The 20658-nt window shown below is 48.4% G+C and overlaps 3 protein-coding genes across 5 annotated transcripts in view; 2 read left to right on the forward strand and 1 right to left on the reverse strand.

Moving 5' to 3' along the window:
* Window positions 1-686: 686 nt before the first annotated feature.
* On the reverse strand, window positions 687-9531 carry BYSL (bystin like). The gene is made up of 7 exons (XM_028097663.2): window positions 8978-9531; window positions 5643-5805; window positions 3353-3491; window positions 2864-2997; window positions 2154-2314; window positions 1887-1989; window positions 687-1361 (listed from the first exon to the last, which is right to left on the reverse strand). The coding sequence occupies exons 1-7, from the start codon at window positions 9240-9242 to the stop codon at window positions 1016-1018; spliced, it is 1311 nt and encodes a 436-aa protein (XP_027953464.1). The 5' UTR covers window positions 9243-9531; the 3' UTR covers window positions 687-1015.
* MED20 (mediator complex subunit 20) lies at window positions 1820-20339 on the forward strand. Of its 2 annotated transcripts, none has more exons than XM_028097670.2 (5): window positions 1820-2298; window positions 7276-9828; window positions 12191-12345; window positions 17516-17769; window positions 19656-20339. In XM_028097670.2, the coding sequence occupies exons 2-5, from the start codon at window positions 9815-9817 to the stop codon at window positions 19869-19871; spliced, it is 639 nt and encodes a 212-aa protein (XP_027953471.1). In that variant the 5' UTR covers window positions 1820-2298; window positions 7276-9814; the 3' UTR covers window positions 19872-20339. The 2 variants fall into 2 exon arrangements, with proteins under 2 accessions (XP_027953471.1, XP_027953470.1); XM_028097669.2 differs by having other exon boundaries at window positions 7276-7417.
* Window positions 20063-20658, forward strand: part of USP49 (ubiquitin specific peptidase 49) — an 87927-nt gene continuing 87331 nt past the window's right edge. Inside the window, exon 1 of one of the 2 annotated variants that reach the window (XM_028097661.2) lies at window positions 20063-20161. The gene's annotated coding sequence lies outside the window, so the exon portion shown is untranslated. The remainder of the gene's footprint in view (window positions 20162-20658) is intronic. The other variant, XM_028097662.2, reaches the window with a different exon arrangement.

A 20658-nucleotide genomic window follows, 5' to 3' on the forward strand; every position in this document is an offset into this window, starting at 1 on the left:
GAGTCAAAAGTTTTATACACAGATTTTTGGCTACATGAGGGGGCTAGCGCCCCTAACCCCCGTACTCTTCAAGGTCCAACCTTACTCAACTCTGCTGCTGTAGCATGAAAGCAGCCCAGCCATAAAAATACAAATGGATAGGGATGGCTATGTCCTAACACTTATGACACTGAAATCAATTTCGTATAATTTTCACCTATCACAAAATACTATTAATTTTTCCCCCAGCCATTTAAAAAATGTAAAAATCACGATTAGCTCATGGGCCATAAGAAAACCAGCATATGATTCTAGTTTGCCAACCCCTGGTCTAAAGCTTTAAGTAGCCAAGAAAGTTAGGGAACCTGTCTAGTGGTGACTCCGGATCTACTCATTCCGGGGTCTGACCTTCTTATTCTCTGTAGCTCCAGTTTTCTCTAGGGACTTTCTCCTGTAGCAGTCCACACACAGCTGAGACAGGACCATCTTCTGAACAACCTCCTGGTCGCTGGCATTCCCCCAAAGTAGCCTCTGCCTCTATGAAGGCTCTACCTGGAGACACAAATTTACAGAATAAGGAGGTGGGGGGGGGGGGGAGTATCTCTGTAAACTGTTAAGAATCCACTCCTAGATAGGAACAGGGAAGAACTCTCCAGCTAAAGAGAGAAAGCAAAAAGATCCCCATTGATCACATCAAAACACAGAAGTTCAATAAATACCTGCCTTTGGTTTTTTTCCCACATCCCAGTGACGTGACACAACAGCCTGAGATAAAGAACCTATTCCAAGCCCCAGCCAGGGAGTGGGAACGCTGGTGTGGGGCACCTCAAGTCAGGTCTCAGAACTGAGTAGGGACGAAGACCTGGAATGGAAGAGGGAGCCAGCCAGACCCTCCAGTCCTCCCTGTCAGGTATCGGGAGTCACAGATGCCTGTGACCTCTCTCACTGTCCCGACTTCAGCTGTAAAAGCTCCGTGTCACCAACAGGGAATCCTGGTGTCCCCTCATGCCCCTCAGACCAGGGCAAATCACTTTCCTCACTCCATGGTGATAGGCACATCTTCCACATCTCGGGGGACTGCGCTCTGAAGCTCACGCCTGATCTCGGGGGACAGCTGTGGATGGGGCTGCAGCCGGAGCAGTTCCAAGAGGGCCTCTTTCTGATCCGTGGCCAGGTCTGCCTTGTAGCGCTGGACCAAAGTCAGGAGGCACTGGTGCCAGAGCACAGGCAGTTCGCGCCTCTCTGTCCGGAAGCCCAGGAAGTGGAAGACCAGGGCGTCCAGCACGCGGTACGGCAGCGCATACTTCTTATCCAGCAACAGTCGCAGGAAGATGCTGTTAGCACCACTGTATTCCATCTCGGCAATTTTCAGCATGGCTGCGCTGGTGGGGAAGGAGATGCTAGAGGGAAGATCCGCCCTCTCCTGTCCCTCCTTCCCCTGTCCTCCTCCGCTGGCCCCTGCACTGTGCTATTCCTAAGAGGCCATCTCAGGCCTTCTCACCTACCCAATCTGACACCCCCTCGGCCCCAGTTACCAGCTCTATGCAGATGCACCCCAAGTCCCCACCTCTCACTCAGCCCCTTGTCACAGTATCTGGCTAGAATAGATTCGAGCATCTGAAGATCTCCACCCCCAACATACTTTCTTCCCACGTTCCTCATTCATTCATTCTTTCATTCATTCAACTATTTACTGAGCACCTGCCATGTGCCAGGCACTGGGCTCCTGTTGTGGGGGAACTTACATTCTAGTGGAGCAGCAACACGCTCAGGAGCGTAAACAAGCCACAGATCCAGGGCAGTTCTAGCTCCTTCTCCATTCTGTCCGCCCCCCGCCCCCCCAATCCTGAGACCTCTCCTATCTGGGTATCTCCTGACTGACTGTCCTCCACACCCACCAACACTACCTGGAGTGCAACACAGGGATGGAACATTTGGTGATGATGCTACCCACGATGATGGCTTCCCGCAGGGTACAGGTGCCAGACTCGCACAGTGGGATCAGGATCCCTGGGGAGGGTCAGAGGGGCAGTCACCTTGAGTCCGGGGTGAGAGAACGGCGCTAGAGCAGGTCCCCCACCTACCCGAGATAGAGTCATCTCCCAAGTCAGTATTGTTGTTTTCACCTGCAGGAGCTCCAGCCCCTCCCTCTCTGCAGCCTCCTGAGCTCCCACCTTTAAACCAGGCTCCAGGCTTGAACAGGGCCTTCTTGAGTGCCATGTAGAGGTGGAAGTTGAGTCGTTTGTACTCAGCGATGTCGTCTCGTACCCGTGGGAGCAGGACAAGGTTGTAGAAGCGCTGAGCCATGCGTTCCTTGAGGTTAGAGGCGAAAATCCTAGGGTTTTTTGGGGAGGGGGGCGGGAAGAAGGATATGGGGGAGATCCCAGGTCACTCAAGAGCCTGGCTCTGGCGCTTTAAATTATCACCATGGATGGTGCACACAAGAGATGTGAGGGATGTGTGGGAGTTAGCTGTGTGCACCTGACACCTGAGTCAGATGAGAGAGGTACCCCACAGGAGGGGTACAAGGTGCACCCAAACAGAGTGAGCACTGTCCTAGGGACAGCCAGAACTCTGCGCTATCCCCCTTCCTTCCCCAGCACGGGTTCTCTCTACCCTGCTGTTACGAGGGACCCGAGCGTGCCTGGGGAGCCACAGACTTCAGGAACCCCTGACACACCAGGGGTTGTCCCCCAATAGTTATGAGCCCCGCTTCTGGAAACTTATCACAGTGGAGTCTCAATGGGGTCCTGGCCCTGAGACATGAAATGGGAAAGCTGGGAAAACAGTGATCTAAAGAAGCTCCAGCTAGAACTCTGGGGCAAGACTAAAATGTAATGACAATGGCAGAGAAAGCCTTTCCCCCCCAACCCCCGGCCTCTACCTTGTGGCTTGGTACATGGCGGCTGCAGTCCAGGCCTCGGGCTCCGTGACGTAGAGGATCTGCTCCCAGTTGGAGAGCGCAGGGATGATCTTGAAGGCCTTGGGCAGCTTCCCACTGCGGTACTTGGACAACACCTGGGGACGAGGGTGCAGAATCAGCACTGCCAATGACACGGAAGCCGTGTGCCCTGTGCCAGGTCCGTCTCTGTGGTTTTCATGGCTTAGCTCACTTAATCCTCACAGGAGCCCTGTAAGGATGTGCTCTTAGCACCCTCGTTTTCCAGGTGGGGAGAGGAAGACCAGGGTGAAGGAACCTTCCCCAAGGCCACCAAGTGCCTGAGTGCAGAGCAGGAATCTGAGCCCACACACTCGGGCTCTTTAAGTTTGGTCTTGGCCACTGTGCCTCATTTGTGTGAGGAGAGAAAGCCTTATGTGGGAGCCCACAGCCCCTGGGAGGGTATTCTATCATGGCTCTCCTCTCGGCTCTCACCTCCCGGACCCCCTTGTAGACCTCCAGAACCCGGGGGTCCAGCTGCGGCATGGGAAAGCCTGACACCTCTGACATAACCGTCTCAACTTCCGTCTGCTTCTCAGTCAGCTTCTCCATGATGATGTCAGCCAGGGTACGCCTACAAGTAAGGGAGGTGCGGGAGGCAAGGAGAGAGGGCTGTGGTCAGTCCAGGAGGCTTCAGGCAGCCCGCGCAGCTCCTTGTGAACTCCAGTACATCTGTGATCTCACTGGGATGTGTGGCCCCAGCCTCCCTGGGCCCTAACACCCACTGCAGAATCCCTGCAGGGTGTAGAGGACCCGAAAGTCATTCAGTCTGGGACAAAGCTCACAGCTGTAGGGAGGTGAAGAACCTGGACTCTGAAGTCAGTCGGCCTGGCTTCAGATCCCAGCTTTTCCTCTGCCTGTATGACCCTGGGCATGCTCCTTGGCCTCTCTATGCCTCAGTTTTCCTCATCTGTGAGACAGGGATAATAGCAGTACCTAGCTCATAAAGTTAGCATGAGGATTACAAGAATTAACATTTGTACGTTACTTGGAACTGTTGGTACACAGCGAGCGTGCAGTAAGCATTGCCTATTTCAAACACACCTATGATGTGCTGGCAATATGCGGAGGGCTTCCCATTACAAAGTCCTGGTGTGACCTCTCTAGAGGGCCGCACACATCTCAGCTACCTTCTAAGATTTCAAGTAGCTGGGGGTCATTAAGGAGGGACTATGACACAAACTTTTCCCCCAATTTCATTTATTAAAATTTATGGAAAAATTTCTAAGATCAATGATATTTTTCTCAGGTTCCTTATGCAGAGTATATCAAACAAAACCTTATCATGATGGTTCAGAATTACTGTTACATTGGGCTTTGGTATAATGGTGTCTTCAGAAGCTGCTAAGGTATATTTAAAACACCTCCTGTTTTCTCAACACCAGGCACTGAGGTAGGGCTTTGCAGATGTTATCTCATACAAGCTGTGCGACATCCCGTAGAGGTGTCATTACGGCCCTTATTCAGACACAGGAACTGATACCCACAGAGGTCAATAACTCCCCCAAGGTCTCACAGCCTTGGTGGGAGTTAAACGCTGGCCTCTCACGTTCTAAAGTTCAGGTACTTGACAGTACACTATAATGCGCCCCCAACTGCACGGGCCTCTGACTACTGAGTTCACGTGGGTCTGGGCTTGCTTTCAGAAGCTGTCAGCTGTCATTTCTCAAGACTGTAGGCAACCCGTTTTTGGTAGCTGCAGGCAAGAAAATCATCCGACTAGTCCTGTCAAAATGCTGTGTTACCAAGGAGTTCTGAGGTGCTGAGTGAGACCCTGAGGGGCTCTCTGGCAGGACAAACACACCAGCCCAGAACATACTTTGTGACATCTACTTCAGCTGCTGGGCATCAGTGTGGGCAGTGGGCTCATTTCCTCACTCTGTGCTCTCAAACAAGTGACCACAGAACTTCTCCTTCAGCTTCCCTGTTTTATTCTCAGTATTATCAGCCAACGAAAGATGCATTAGCCCCCCAAAGCCTATAAACCCTGTCACGTAAGTATCACAGGGTCAGAATGAACTAGTTGAGGGACTTTTATCTGAGACTCCCCCTCCCCTGGGTCAGAATCTACAGGCTTAAGAGTTTGATTGTAGCACCTTCAATGCCCACATGTTTTGGAGCTGTCATTTAGGATACATGGCATTACACTGTGCTTCTACCCGGGGGCGAGTCTGCTCACCAGGGAACATTTGGCAGTCTGGAAACATTGTTTGGTTATCACAATTGTGGGAAAGACCACTACTGGTATCCAGGGAATAGAAATCATCCAGATGCTAAACATCCCCCACCGCACAGGACAGCCTCCATAAAAAAGAGAATTAGCCAGCCCAAAATGCCAGTAATGCCAAGGCTAAGAAACCCTGGCTGAAATGACGCTGAGAGTATGAAAGAGACCTGGCCAAGGAAATCGAGCTTAGCACTAAGAAAACCAAGCAGGCCAAAACCAAATCCAATGGGATGGATCACCCTGGAGGCATGAGAAAAGGCCCTGGAGCTGTTTTCCCGGGGAAGCCTGGGCAGTTCTACAACAGGTGGACAGATGGGCAGGAGGTCTGGGTCATTCCCACCCGAGGATGGGTCAATTTTGCCAAGCTGGTTCCCCACAACCAGCTATGCTCAGGCCCTTCCCAAAGCCATGAAATCAAAATTGCCAGGGCATATGCTTCTCTGCAGAAAGCTGCCACAGGGACCGGACATCCCACACCCCAGGCCATGCCAGCCCCACCTGGCAGGAGGGTTCTTGTTCATGAACATCTCAATGGCACGCTCATCCTCAGGGTCCACGACCACCTCCGCATGATGGCCCGCCCCCGTCATTGTGGCAGCCTTCTCCAGGGTGGGCCACTCCTCATCCTCATCATCTGATCCATCCTGCGGGACTCCTGGACCTAGAACAGGAGAGGAAATGGATGAGCAAAGGCAAGCCGTGGGTGAGGGATGTAGAGGTCAATTCAACTTTACCCATCAGCACAGTACAGGCCTCGCATGGGCTTGTAACAGACACAGATGGGTGCAGTGAAAGCAATGATGCCCCCACTGTCTTCCAGTTCCCAGGGGCTTCCTGTTCCCGATCTTGCTTGAGAAACAAAATGTACAAATATGAGCCAAGGAGACAGCGATGCCAGTGAATAATCGTTAAACACACTACACTCACTTATATAGCAGGGGCTCTTCTAAACACTGTATTTAATTTTCATAACACCAAGAAGTAGGTACTAGTATTCTACCCAGTGTCAGATGGGGACTCTGAAGCATAGGAAACTTAAGTGACTTGTCTAAGGCAGGTAGTCTGCGTTTAGACTGCGCATTCTTCACCTCTGTTCTATACACACTGTAGCGCTTCGTTATATGCCAAAATCAGTGGCAGAGGCAGTGTAAACCACAGGCACGTAAAAGGTAATAAGAGCAGAGGACAGTCAGACTCTGAAAAGGCAGTATGGGAACTGGAGGAGTGTGCTCCAGACGTGGGTCACAACACTGGCAGGAACAGTTGGTTACAAGGGTATCTAACAGGCAGTAGCAAGAAATAAGGCTAGAGGGGTAAAGTAAAGCCAGACTGCAGAGGGCCTTGAGGCCAGGCAACGGAGTTCAGATTTCAATGGAACAACGCCCCCTTTTTAGAACTTATTTATTTAAGAGAGAGTGGGTGCACATGCACACGAGCATGAACAAGGGTAGGGGCAGAGATAGAGGGAGAAGGAAAGGGAGAAGCAGACTCCCTACTGAATGCAGAGTCAGATGCTGCAGGAAGCTCAATTCCAGGACACTGAGATCATGACTCGAGCCAAAGTCAGACAGGTAACTGACTGAGCCACCCAGGTGCCTCTGGCACAACCCATTTTTATAATGAACTATTGGAAGGCTACAAGCTGCCTGCGCATCTGAAAAGGGATGTAATAATCCAACCAGAAAGATAAAATGTTACACGGGAACACCTCAGTAAGAACAGAGGCAGTGTGGGCGCCTGGGTGGCTCAGTCGGTTAAGCGTCTGCCTTCGGCTTGGGTCATGATCGTGGGGTCCCGGGATCGAGCCCCCATAAGGCTCCCGGCTCAGCGGGAAGTCTGCTTCTCTCTTTCCCTCTGCCTGCCACTCCCCCTGCTTGTGTATGCTTGCTGTCAAATAAATAAATAAAATCTTAAAAAAAAAAAAAAAAGACAGGCAGTGTGTGATAAAAGCTAAATGGGGGAGGGGGATGCACCAGACTTTTGTCTTCATGTGCTAACAAATCCCAAATCTGTGCTTGTAGGTTGATTTCCCTTTACTCCAGACACTCACTCCAGCCCTCTCCTGTACAGCAGCTCTTGGATGAGCCACAGGCAATTCAACCCTCACCATCAACTGAACTTTTCCTTTTAGGTCTCTGCTACTCGCTGTGTTCCATGTCTTAAGTAAATGGTACTACTGTCCACCAAATGCTGAGCCAGATCCCAGGACCCTGAGATCATGACCTGAGCAGAAGTCAGATGCTTAACCGACTGAACCACCCAGGCACCCCCAGGTATTTCCATTTTTAATGGAGTGGACAGGATAGGCCTCTCCGAGAAGATGAAGAATCAGGGAATAAACCTACAAAGGAATGAAGACAAAAAGAATAAGAAGGGCAAAAGCCCTAACTTACTATGTTTAAGGAACAATAAAGCCTGTATGGACAAAGAGGACACGGGGAATGTAGTAGAAGAGGTCAGATTGGCAAAGGGGCAAATCATGCAGGTCTTTGAAGTCCTACAGCTGTTGCGAGTAGATCTAAGGGGGATGGGATACTAATCAGGAAGCTACAACAATAATCCAGGTGAGAGATTATGGTGATTCAAACAGGACTGTGTTCCAAGCTGATGAGAAGTGGTCTGACTCTGGATCTATTTTGAAGGTAGAGTCAACAGGATTTCCTAACAGATTAGATGCGAAGTAAGAAAGAGAGGAGTCCAAGGTTTCTGTCTTGAGCAAATGGAAGGATATCATCCTATTAACTGAGATGAGGAGGACAGTGGGAGGAGCAGGTTTGGCAAGAATATCAGGATTTCTGTTTTGGACACATTAAATTTGAGATGTCTATTAGACTTCAAATGGGAGATGTCAAACAGGCAGCTGAAATAGAAGAATCTGATTTTCATGGAAGAGATCTGGGCAAGAATACAAAGTTAGGAGCAATCACTAAGTAGATGGCAGTTAAACCATGAAACTGATGACAGCACCAGAAAAGTGACATGAAGAGAAGAGATCCAAGAACTGAACCTTGTGGCCCATCAATGATAAGAGGCTGGGGACAAAAGAGGAGCCAGCAAAAGATACTGAAGCCAGGAGGCCAGTGTTCAATTGTGTCCAATACCGCTCTCAAGACAAATGAAAGAGATCTGAGAGACAGATTAAGCGACTTGGAGGTCAACACGTCCACCCTAATAATACTGACCAACTTTTAATTAGTCTCTCTCCCTCTTGAACACCTAAACAAGATCATTCTTTCTGCTCAGAGAACTCTCCACTCGTTTTTCAGGTCTCAGCACAAAGGTTATGCAATCTGGGAAGCCTGACCCCCAAAAGTAATGCTACTGTTATAAGAGAAACTATACTTTCTTTATTCTGGAATGTATTATTCTAATCATCAATTTAACTGTCTCTCTCTTGGGCTAGACTGTAAGATCCTGAAGTCAGGCACATGGCTATCTTGTTTCCTTCTTTACCAAAACCATCTAAACTCCTAGCACAGTGCAAAGCACGGACTAGACAACTCCTAAGAATGTATAGAACAAATGGATAAATGTTAGGAGTGCTCAGTGGCGTGAGCAACTACTCCCTGTTGGTCTAACTGCGGGGGTGCCTAGAAGCGAGTATCTAAAACTACAAGTGGGAGTAGAGGGCTCTGACCACCCTTAACCTGCTCCAGAGCTGGGTCTCCCATTTCATTACCTTTGCAAGGGTGTAATGCGGACCCCTTATTTATTTTATTTGATCTTCTTGATTTCAAACGATTCCCCTATCAGGGGAATCGTTTGGCCGTCTACTTCCCCCCACCCCCAGAAACTAACCACCTTCTTCCCGGCGCTCACCCCCCACCACTCACCCAGCCGCGTGGTGCGCTCGCGTGGCGCTGCGGGCTTGTCCCCAGTCCCATGCTCCGCCTCGAGTTCCTCCTGCTGCTGCCGTGCTTGCTGCAAAATCCGTCGAGTCAGCCGGGGCCCCACATACTCTTCCTCTTCTCTGGTCCCACGACCCCGCCGCTTTTCCCGGGCTCCTGCCCGCACCACGTCCCCAGCCAGGATCTGCTCAGCCAGGGGCGCATGTTTTTCCTGACCCGCAGCTCCGCGAGCCGCCTTGAATTTGGGCATTTTCCTCCAAAACTTTGCTGGAAAGCCTTACACGTGCCAACAGAAGAAAAGGAAAAAAAAAAAAAAGCCTTCAGTGCGCTTGCGCAGTGAACTCCCAGTTCCCAAGAAGCCCCCACGTAGATTACAGCGTCTCCTAGCGTTCGGAGGCCAGCAGTGCCATCAGCGCCGTCACACCCCCTGAAAGAGCTCACGGGTCCTGGAGCTAGACATCCGAATAAACTCATTGCATTTAACGTTGGTTCCTATACGTGGTGGCAGTCCGAGCGATGATTTTCTACTTTCACGGATCGCGGACCTATGTGGCCAAACGTGAACTTCCCCAGAAGAAGGCTGGGGTGGGGGAGGGGGGTGGCCAGGAGCCGGGCAGTGACGTCACTGGAGTCGTCACCGATGAGGTGCCTAGACCCGCCCCTGTTCCTCGTGGGCGCGTCGACTGGACGCTCTGTTTTTACGTCATTTCCGCAACACCTCCCTCGGCAGAAGCTTGCATTAGGGGGGATTCACTTAGTGTGGACGGCCGCAGAACACTGTGATTCAGCTGTTTGTTCCTGCCACCCTCCTGGCCGGATACCATGGGAGTGACTTGGTAGGACCGCAAGGGACTTTGTGGGGCTGCGCTTGGGGTCGGGAAGGGCCCTCGGAGTCTGGAGTATACCCGGGAGGAGGCTCGGGACCAGGGTCCGCGGTCCCCCAGGAGCTGAGCAGGATGTGTGGGTGAGGGCTGCAGATTCTCTGGGCTTGTTTGCTCGAAGATACTCCCAGTCCTGGAAGGCGGCAGGTGAAAGGTTTTGTCCCAGGAGCCCATCGGTGGTTGTGTACTTCCTTCCTTTTTCTGCCCAGGAGGCCATCGGGCTGCCCGGGGTGTGGAACTTAAGGGTTGGAAATAGGATGCCCGGAGTAGGACCTAATCTGCAGGCGGGGCTTGAGGGGGTGCGGGATAGGCAACGAGGAAACCACCTTTTTTTAGGTGTTTCTCCTGCCCCTCCCTACGGCCACCCAATACAGTTAAACCAGCCCGTGTCTGGTTCTGGTGTGGCCGTTTTAAGTTCTTAAGTCTAGGGGGCGGGGGGAAGAAGCTGTTGGGAGTTAGATTGGGGTTCAGGCACATCACCTCTTCAGGATCCGTTTCCTACTATGTTTAATTATATGGTTGGTCTAGTTTCTATGGACTTTTAATCTCTAACGTGATACAAGTAGGGTGGCAGAGAAAGGTATGGCCTAATGCTCTTGGGGGCATGAGTTCCAAAATGCTAGATTTCACATCTTTTTTTTTTTTTTTTTTTGCTTTGCTTTGAATATTGGTAAATATTAGCATGGTTCCAGTCAGAGGGCTGGAGGCTAGGATATTCTGAAGTCAGTGGCTGGAGCCTGTGGGAACTACTCTTTCTGGTAGCTCAGGTTCGTGTAGGCTTGTCTGTTACTGCACCTTTGTTTTCTACAGTGGGTATCATGAGCCTTTTCTAAGTCTTCTAGTGTAAGGGGGATGTGTGAGGGATGGAATGAAAAGTTTGTAGCATAGAGCCTTGGAACCCTAGAAGTCCCTGTTCTTTCAGTAGAAGACAGAAAGAGGGAATGGGCTGTCAGTCTGTTTGGGACCCTTATCAAGTTTTTCACACTCCTGGGGCTTCTGACCCCTGTAACATCAGTTTAGGGATTCTCTTATTTTTCTCAAGGCACTTCATCTCATTGCTCATGAGTGTGTTTTCTGATGGTGAGTAGTGACAATTTTTAGCAACAGCAAGACTCCCATTTTTGTACCTTCATGTAGTTGATCTTAAAGTAATGCAGTGTCTTCCAAAATTCAGTAACATATGGTTTTTATATAGCTAGGTACCATCTGTAGTAGTTGTTAATGTTTTCTTTTGAATCTATTTATTTTCCCCAAAAACATTTTAACAGGCAGCTTCATCTCTAGGGAGGAAATCTAGTATAGTGGATAAGAACACAGACATGGAGCAGCCTGCCTGGCTTTGAATCTTGACTACACCACACCAAGCTCTGTGACCTTATGCAAGTTACTCAGCCCCTCTGTACTTAAGTTTCTTCATTTGTAGCAAGGAGATAAATAATAGCTCATCTCATAGGGCTGTTGTGAGGATTCAAAGAATTCATTTGTCTAAAGGCCTTTGGACACTGCCTGGCACATGGTTGATGCCTAATGATTGTTATCCACTATGAAGGGGAAGCCAGTTTCACTTACCATAGAAGGAAATCTTTTAGTCCATTGTTTTGATTTTATTCTTGTACATACTGTTGCCTCTAGTTCCTAAAGATTATAAACTTGAGCCTTGCTTTCTCTTTGCTCCTAGGGCTGTTGAATACAATTTTCCGCATTGACGAAATGTTCTATAACACCATTGTCTAATACACTAGCCTTCAGTCACAAGTGGCTCTTGAGCCTTTGAAATGTGGGTGGTGCAGCTGAGGAGTTGAGTTTTTAATTTAACTTGTTTTATTAGTTTAAGTGTAAATAGCCACATGTGGCTTGTGGCTGCTGTACTGGACAGCGCGCATTCAAAGTGTTCAAGAAATGGTAAAAACATACTAACCCCAAATTGAGATTTTCCTGATAGAGTCAGAACTGAAGGGATCGCAAAGGACATCCCTTTCTCACATGACTCAATGTTATGAATTGTTCAGCCTCTGTACACTTAAAACCTTTTCTTGAACATTGGCACACATGTCCTGCTTGGGAAACACTGGTGTGATAGATAGGAAGTTCACTACACTGATGTGAGTGTCCTGAGATCTGTGTTCTAGTTCTTAGTGGAGCTCTCAGGAACCGTGAGCCTCTATTTCCTCATCTTTAAAATGAGAGAGAGGGTCAGGGTAGGTGGTCTCTAAGGTAACTCCTGGCCCGAAAGAGCTGTGATTCTGTGGGTAAATGAGTGGCTCAGTGAGTGTACATGTGTCTACGGATACTGATGATTTGGTCCTCTCCCTTCCAGTGTGTCCCAGATGCCTGTGGCTGAGGGCAAGAGTGTCCAGCAGACGGTGGAGCTCCTCACCCGGAAGTTGGAGATGCTTGGGGCAGAGAAGCAAGGAACATTTTGTGTGGATTGTGAGACCTACCACACAGCTGCCTCCACTCTTGGCAGCCAAGGTCAGTGAGATGGGTCTGCAGGATGGCTGGAACCTCACTTGGAGTTGATTGACATTCATGTTCACTGAAATCTTTATGCTCTTTTGCTAAGGATGGTATTCTTGAACATGTGGCAGATGTTTCTGAATTCATTAAATCTCGGTCCTTCATCTCTTAGATTGGGCCGATGCTTTAGTCTTTCTGCACTTTGCACTTTAAAGCTGTGTTTCTCGGGGGATTGGTCACTGGCTAAATGCATCTAAGCATCTGGGTTACTTGTTAAAGGTGGAGAGTCCTGGGGCGCCGGTGTGCATCAGTTGATTAAGCATCCAACTCTTGATTTCAGCTCAGGTCATGATCTCAGGGTCCTGGGATCAAGTCCCGCATCGGGCTCCATGCTCAGCACAGCACCTGCTTAGGATTCTTTCTCCCTTTCCCTTTGCCCCTTCCCCCGTTCTCGCTCTCTATTCTCTCTCTCTCAAATAAATAAATAAAATCTTAAAAAAATAAAGGTGCGAAGTCTCAGCTCTCCTTACCACTTGACTGGTGCTGCAAGCCCCATAATTATACTTCAGCTAGCTCCCTTGATGATCTTTATGCACTCTTAAGTTTGAGAGAGACTCCTTTTAGGCCCAGAAGTCTATGATTCTTTCACAGCTTTAAAGTTTTTAGAACTTTGTGCAGAAAGGCTTTCAGATTCCTACACCTAGCCAGTGGCCTTGGATACCTCATTGCATGACCTTGACCATTGAATCAACTTTTGTTTCAAATATATTGAGATGGGCTATGGATGATGGTGGTAGGGAGGCAAAGAGAATCTTTTTTTTTTTCTTCAAATTTTTATTTAAATTCTAGTTAGTTAACATATAGCGTAATATTGGTTTCGGGGTAGAATTCAGTGATTCGTCATTTACATATAACACTGGGTGCTCACCACCCATTTAGCCCCCCACCCACGTCCCTTCATCAACCCTCAGTTTGTTCTCTGTTGTTCAGGGTCTTTTATGGTTTGCTTCCCTCTCTCTCTTTTTTCCCCCTCCCATATGTTCAACTGTTTTGTTTCTTAAATTCTGCATGTGAGTGAAATCATGGTATTATTTTTCTCTGACTTACTTCACTTAGCATAATACACTCTAGTTCTATCCATGTCTTTGCAAATGACAAGATTTTTCTTTTTGATGGCTGAGTAATATTCCATTATATATCTACATAATATATATAAGTGTATTAGATGTATAAATTATATATATGTGTATAGACACATTAGATATATAGATAATAGGTACACACATATATATATATTTCTCCCACATTTTCTTTGTCCAGGCATGAGCCAATGGACATTTGGGCTCTTTCCATAATTTGGCTGTTGTTGATAATGCTGCTGTAAACATCAGGATGCATGTACCCCTTCGAATCTGTATTTTTGTATCCTTTCGATAAATACCTAGTAGTGCAATTGCTGGGTCGTAGGGTAGTTTCTTTTCTTAAATTCTTGAGAAACCTCCATACTGTCTTCCAGAGTGGCTGCACCAGTTTGCATTCCCACCAACAGTGTGAGAGGGTTCCCCTTTCTCCACATCCTCACCAACATCTGTTGTTTCCCATGTTTAGAGAACCTTTGAATATGAGTTAGAGAACCTGGGTTCTCTTAGTCTTGGCTCTGTAGTAATTTGACCTAGGACAGTTCCAAAGCACAGTGATGAAAAGGCTAGATCATGGAACCAGAGAACTAAGTCCTGGTCACATACTGTCACTTAGGGAAGTCCCACAACCTATGACCGTTTCTGTGCCAGTCATTTGCCTATTTCCCCGTAGATCCATTCCCCATACCTCCCCTGCAGACAACATTTGCCAGGCCCCCTTTTAGTCACCTTTGGCCAGTGAGGGGCAGTGGGGAAGTTTAGAGGCCCGAAGCAAGGGAGAGCACAGGATCTCCTCCTCTCCTGCTTTGGGTGGTGTCTCCGGCTGTGACTGCGGTCTCTTCCTTGGTTTTAGCTCCTGCTGGGTGCCCCTTGTGCCTCGCTCTAATGACAGCACATCCTCTCTTTTTCCTTCCAGCCTTTGGGTTGGTAGTAGCTCCCTGTACTGCTAATATTTGAGTGGCCTCACCATTTGTTTGGTTTGTCGGTTTTTCCAACCTTGGTATTTCGTTCCCTGTATTAAATCCCTTCTAATGAAACTATTTGCTACGGGGTCTGTTTCTATACCTTCCTAGGACAGTTCTGTCATTTGCAAAATGAAAATATCATAGTACTGATCCCCTAGTGTTGTGCTCATTAAATAAGTTACTATGTGCAAAGCACTTAGAACTGAGGTGGTTGTGTAGTAAGTATTTAATAAACAAGAGCTCTACCGAGTTTCACCATCAGTAAAATCACAGTGTTACCATTACTTGTGCCTTCAGTAGGAATCAAAAGAGAGAACAGTTATGAAAGCATTTGGAAGACAAAACATTTGTGCACAGGTATAAGACGGCGTACCGTATCTATGAAACTACGTGTTGTAGGCTCTGTTTTCCTGATCTGACCTTTACTTTTTAAGGAGCTACAGTCGAGTTGGGGAGAGGACACATTCGCAGCAGACAGGTGTTGGAATGGAAGGAGCAATAAACTTGAAGTCAGAAGGCGCAGACTGGAGTTCCAGTTCTGCTCCTTACTGGCTCTGTGCCTTTAGATCACAAGTTCTCACACGGACCAGCTTTCACATCACCCAGAGAGCTCATTAACACAGATTGCTGGGCCCCTCCCAGACATTTCCTCTCAGGAAGTGTGGGCTGAGGCAGAGAATCCGCATTTCCAGCAAGTGCCCAGGTGGTGGTGCTGCTGCTGCTGGTCCCGAACCCTATAGGCTTCATTTTCCTTGTCTGTAAAAGGGGGACAGTAACACTGGTTCTGCTTGCTTCACAAGTTTGTGCCAATACAGAGATACTTTTTTTTTAAGATTTTATTTATTTATTTGCGAGAGAAAGCACAAGCTGGGGGAGAGAAAAAGGGAGAAGCAGACTCCCTGCTAAGCAGGGAGCTCAATGCAGGGCTCAATCCCCAGGACCTCAAGATCATGACCTGAGCCAAAAGCAGACGCTTAGCTAACTGAGCCACCCAGGCGTCCCCAGAGATACTTTATTTTGATTTTAAAAATACTATTACCTGTAAACAATTGGCAGTGCCTTCTTAAAAAAAAACCTTAGTTGACTTTCAAAGTATTTTCAAGACAGTAAGAACACCTACAGACTCCTATAGTATGAATTAAATAATTACAGTGAGTTTGCACAAGAACAGAATGACAGATCAGCTTTGGATGTCTTTTTTTTTTTTTTTGGAAGGTTGAAATATTTTGCACTGGGTTTAGCAGGAGGTGAAAGGTACCCATTGGCAGCAAGCGGTCAGGAGGGATGTGAGGAAAGGTTGGTGCAGAGCCTGTTCAGTTCTGGAAGCGGCAGCAGAGTGGAGGCCTGTGTAGAGGTCTCTCCACCCTATCACCTCTTTTCCACTGTTAAATTCTCATTCTTTTTTTTTTTTTAAGATTTTATTTATTTGACAGAGAGAGACACACAGTGAGAGAGGGAACACAAGCAGGGGGAGTGGGAGAGGGAGAAGCAGGGAGCCCGATGCGGGGCTCGATCCCAGGACGCCGGGACCATGACCTGAGCTGAAAGCAGACACTTAACAACTGAGCCACCCAGGTGCCCCTGTTAAACTCTCATTCTTGCCTAGAATATCTTTCCTTCTCTGTGTGGCTGAACCCTACCCTCTCTTCGTATCAGAGTTCAGGTCCTGTTTTCTCCATGGAAGTTTTTCCTGCTGACTCTTGCACACTTTGATCTCTTTCTGCTCTGGTCTTTTTTCCTTCCAAGAAGATTTCTGGTCTATCCCATGTAAGCACTTTGGTCTTACTGTCTCTTTAAAAGTTTTTCACCTGTCTTTATTTTTTTTTCTTAAAGAGTTTTATTTATTTATTTGAGAGAGAGAGAGAAAGAGCAGTAGGGAGGGGCAGAGGAGGAGAGAGAGAAAGAGAGAGAAGCAGATTCCCACCTGAGCAGGAAGCCTGACGCGGGACCCCTCACCTGTCTTTAATGAGAGCATCAGCTTCCTGAGGCCAGGTGCTAAGTCCTCTACTTGCACGCCTCTTAAACTCTAGCACAATGTTGGGGATAGTTAAGTCCTTAATAAATATTTTATAGTTAAGTCTTAATAAATACTTGGGATTGTGGTAGTCTGTCCCTTAATTCTTGTAGTATATGAGAGGGCGATCTTGCTTTCCATTTTCAGTTGACCAAATATATGTAGCTTTCCTTTCTTCTTGCAGAAAATCTCTAGTAGTGGGGCGCCTGGGTGACTCAGTCATTAAACGTCTGCCTTCGGCTCAGGTCATGATCCCGGGGTCCTGGGATCGAGCCCTGCATTGGGCTCCCTGCTTGGCGGGGAGCCTGCTTCTCCCTTTCCCAGTCCCCCTGCTTGTATTCCCTTTCTCTCTGTTTCTCTCTTTCTCAAATAAATAAATAAAATCTTAAAAAAAAATCTCTAGTAGTAATCAAGAAGAAAACGCATTTCTCAGAGACCAGAAGGGGTAGACTGGGGCTTGAAACTAGACCTTCTGATTCCAGATCTTGAGTCCTTTCTGTGAATGTGCTGATTGCTTCCCAAGTCAGCTGATACGTTAAAGTACTCCAAGGGTTCGGGTGCTTGGGTGGCTCAGTTGGTTAAGCGTCTGCCTTTGGCTCAGGTCATGATCCCAGGGTGCTGGGATCGAGTCCCACATCTGGCTCCCTGCTCATCGAGGAGTCTTCTTTTCCCTCTACTGTTCCCCCCACTCGTGTGCATGCATGCTCTCTCTCTCTCTAATAAATAGATAAAATCTTTTTTTCTAAAGATCTTCTTGATTTGTCATCAAGCAGCCATCTATGAGCCCTTCACTCAACTTAAGAACTAAACTGTTACCAGTGCTATTGAAGTTCCCTTGTGCTCCTCACGTTTTCTGTAGAGCAGGGTTTTACCACACGCTGCCTTGCCTGCCGTTCTTCTCCCTTCCTCTTTGGAAAAGACTGTTGGTGAGGGGATTCCCCCCACATCGCCCTCCAAGATGGCTGAGGTAATGGCAGATTGCCATCTGGCCCTGTTCCCCACATTTGACTCTATTCCAGGGTTTGCAGAGGAAGATCTTGATGCTGATAGAATCTCTGTCCCTGCAGGTCAGGCTGGGAAGCTGATGTATGTGATGCACAACTCAGAGTACCCTCTGAGCTGCTTCGCCCTCTTTGAGAATGGCCCTTGGCTTATTGCCGACACCAACTTCGATGTGCTTATGGTGAAGCTCAAGGGCTTTTTCCAGAGTGCCAAGGCCAGCAAGATTGAGACCCGGGGTACCCGTTACCAGTACTGTGACTTCCTAGTGAAGGTGGGCACAGTCACCATGGGGCCCAGTGCCCGAGGCATCTCCGTAGAGGTAAGACCTTGGGGAAACAGGAGCGGTATGTGCTGAAGGGCTGCTCAGCAGAGGGCTCTGCAGATTTTCTCACCCCTCTGAATGCAAACCGGTGTTTATGCCTTCCTCATCCCTGTCTCCAGGGCATGTGTGCTTCCCTGTCCCTGCATCTTTTACCCTTTCTTTCATCATTCAGGTTCTGGCCCAGGGTGGGAATGGGAAGCTGGGTCACAACAGGTAGAAAGCTTAAGAAGGCTGACCTGCTGGAGAAGGGAAGGGATAGTCAAGGGAGGAAGGTGAATTGTGATGTGGAGGGACTGGTCACCCATCACAAGGACTGGAGCAGACCAGTGCAACTTTTTGTGCAGGTAACTTTTGGGAGGTGGTCCCTAAATCGTGTGTCTACATCCCTTTCCCTAGTACACCTTAAGATAGGTCTCAGAGGTTGTATAGCTAGATGAGCCTTTCCTTTTGACATGCTGTCGGCTTCTTTCGTGGTGGAAAGAGATGTGTGTGGTGATTCATCTCTGAGGTATGTATTGGAAACCACAAAGAGGGAGTGTGGCAGTAGCTGGCTTTGGGACCAGTGAAATTCCTCAGTCTACCATGTGCCCAGCATTGTGTGAGATTTAAAAAAAAAAAAAAATAGGTGACCTACAGGGCCTGCCTTTTGAACATGTACGATTTAGTAAGCGAGTGAAGCTGAAACACACAAACTGTTTTTGAAGTTAGTCCGTAAGACATTCTGAGGCACATTGCTCTGGGGATTCAGGCCAGTGAGAGCACTGGTGACTTTGAGGATGGGGATGCTTTCTTCCAGAGTAGCGTGTAAAGAGGGACTTAAAATGTAGAGATGTGGGCCACCTGGGTGGCTTAGTTGTTAAGCGTCTGCCTTCGGCTCAGGTCATGATCCCAAGGTCCTGGGATCGAGCCCTGCATCAGGCTCCCTGCTCTGCAGGAGGCCTGCTTCTCCCTCTCCCACTCCCCCTGCTTGTGTTCCCTCTCTCGCTGTGTCTCTCTCTGTCAAATAAATAAATAAAATGTTAAAAAAAAAAATGTAGAGCTGTCCCCACTAAGCCCCACTAAGCATTCCAGGTAGAGAAAAGGGCCTTAGTGGTAAATTACTTCTCTGAAACTTCTTGGACCTCTGGGACCAAGATTTCCTGACCCCTTTTGGCTTGTGATACACCTTGCATTGGCTGAGACCCACTGGGAAGCCACTGTCTGCTTATCCTAAATGTTTCCAGCTTTGTAGTACAAATACATCCCAGCTCCTTCTTTATGTGTTTCTCCTTATGCTTACTAATTATTTTTCCTGCCATCTTTCCAGTGAAAAACCAGGAGAAAGGAATGAGAAAGTCTTAAGATGTATCTCCTTTGACCCCTGCCATATTGGTTGGGAAATTACTTCTTAGGGTCAGTTGGGGTCTTTTGTGGGGGTAATGTTTGGTCTTAAAGAGACTTAAGAGCATATGTGTCTACTTTGCCCCCTATGGACACACATACACACACACACAGATACATATACACTCTTAACTTCTGTTGTTCATTTTCTCTCAGAATTTTCCTGAGCTCTCCATGATCTTCAAGCAGCACAGCAGGGACTATACCGTTCTGAGATCATCAAAGGGGGCCTGTGTCTGTCTCTGGGTCTTGTCGGTTGGGGCTGTAGGTTGATAAGTCCCAAGATGAGAATGTGAGAGATGCCTAAAGGGAATGATGCTGGGTATGTGGAATCCCTAGTGTTTGGCTTGAGTATTTTCCTGTGGAGCAACATTGTGTTAGAAGGTGTGTGTCTTTGGCTTGGGGTTGGAGAAGATGGGAGCAGGGGGCAAGAGGTGCAAGAGAAGCAGAAGACCTTGTCCTTGCCCTCACTCACCCTTGTTCTCTGTTCTTTTGGTCTCCAGGTGGAGTATGGCCCCTGTGTGGTAGCTAGCGACTGCTGGAGCCTGCTGCTCGAGTTCCTACAGAGTTTTCTAGGCAGCCACACACCAGGGGCTCCCGCAGTGTTTGGGAACAGACACGATGCCGTCTATGGCCCAGCAGATACCATGATCCAGTACATGGAACTCTTCAATAAGATCCGCAAGCAGCAGCAGGTGCCGGTAGCTGGGATTCGTTAGTGACTGGCAACTGCCTGGCTGAGCTCTGTCACCAGGGGGACTGCGTAGGAGGAGCAGGGGCTGCATCCTGAGGCCCCTGGACCCCAGAAACCCAGGGCAGACGTGGAGGCTTCTCTCCCTCTTCCCAGCTGTGACTTTTGTTCTGGGGATCTGGACTCCCCTCCCCTGACCCTCACGCACAGCCCCCCAGCAGCGGCTTCACCCTGCGCCTTACTGGACTTGACCTGTTCTCAAGAATGGTAATTATGAAGAGTGGAGAAGTGTGGAGCTTTCCTGCTTTAGGGGAAAAGGTAGGACAGGCCTGCCCGGCTCTGGTGGGAAAGCAGTCTGTATCTCCAGCGACTGAGGACCTGCCTTAGGTCCACGGTGGATGGGCTGGGCTGGGCTGGGCTGTAATAAAGGCCTCTTCCTCTCCTCCAGGGATGCAGGTGGGCTTCTCCTGGAGAAGGAGTAGGAGGCATAACTCGGTGTGATGGCTCTCATTTCCTGACCTGTTTGCTGAAGTGGACTGTGCATTGACTTTTCTAGGATGTTGCCAGAATCCTTTGGAGTCTCCCTCTGGCATCTTTCCATTCTGTTATGAATGAGGTTAAGCCACAGGCTAAGCTGCTATAACAAAGAGAACCTAAAGTACAGTGGCTCCTAGTAGAAGTTTATTCTTCTCTCTTCTAATAGTACAGATATTTTCAGATGGTCTAGGGTAGATTTAACTGTACAAGGTCACCAGGACCTCAGTTTCCTTCTGTCTTGTTCAGCCAACCCTGAGGTGTTGACCTTGCCCACAGGG

The sequence above is a fragment of the Eumetopias jubatus genome, unplaced genomic scaffold (assembly GCF_037043125.1).
Source record: "Eumetopias jubatus isolate StellerSeaLion01/CBP00866 unplaced genomic scaffold, mEumJub1_p1.0 scaffold_6, whole genome shotgun sequence".
Classification (NCBI taxonomy): Eukaryota; Metazoa; Chordata; class Mammalia; order Carnivora; family Otariidae; genus Eumetopias; species Eumetopias jubatus.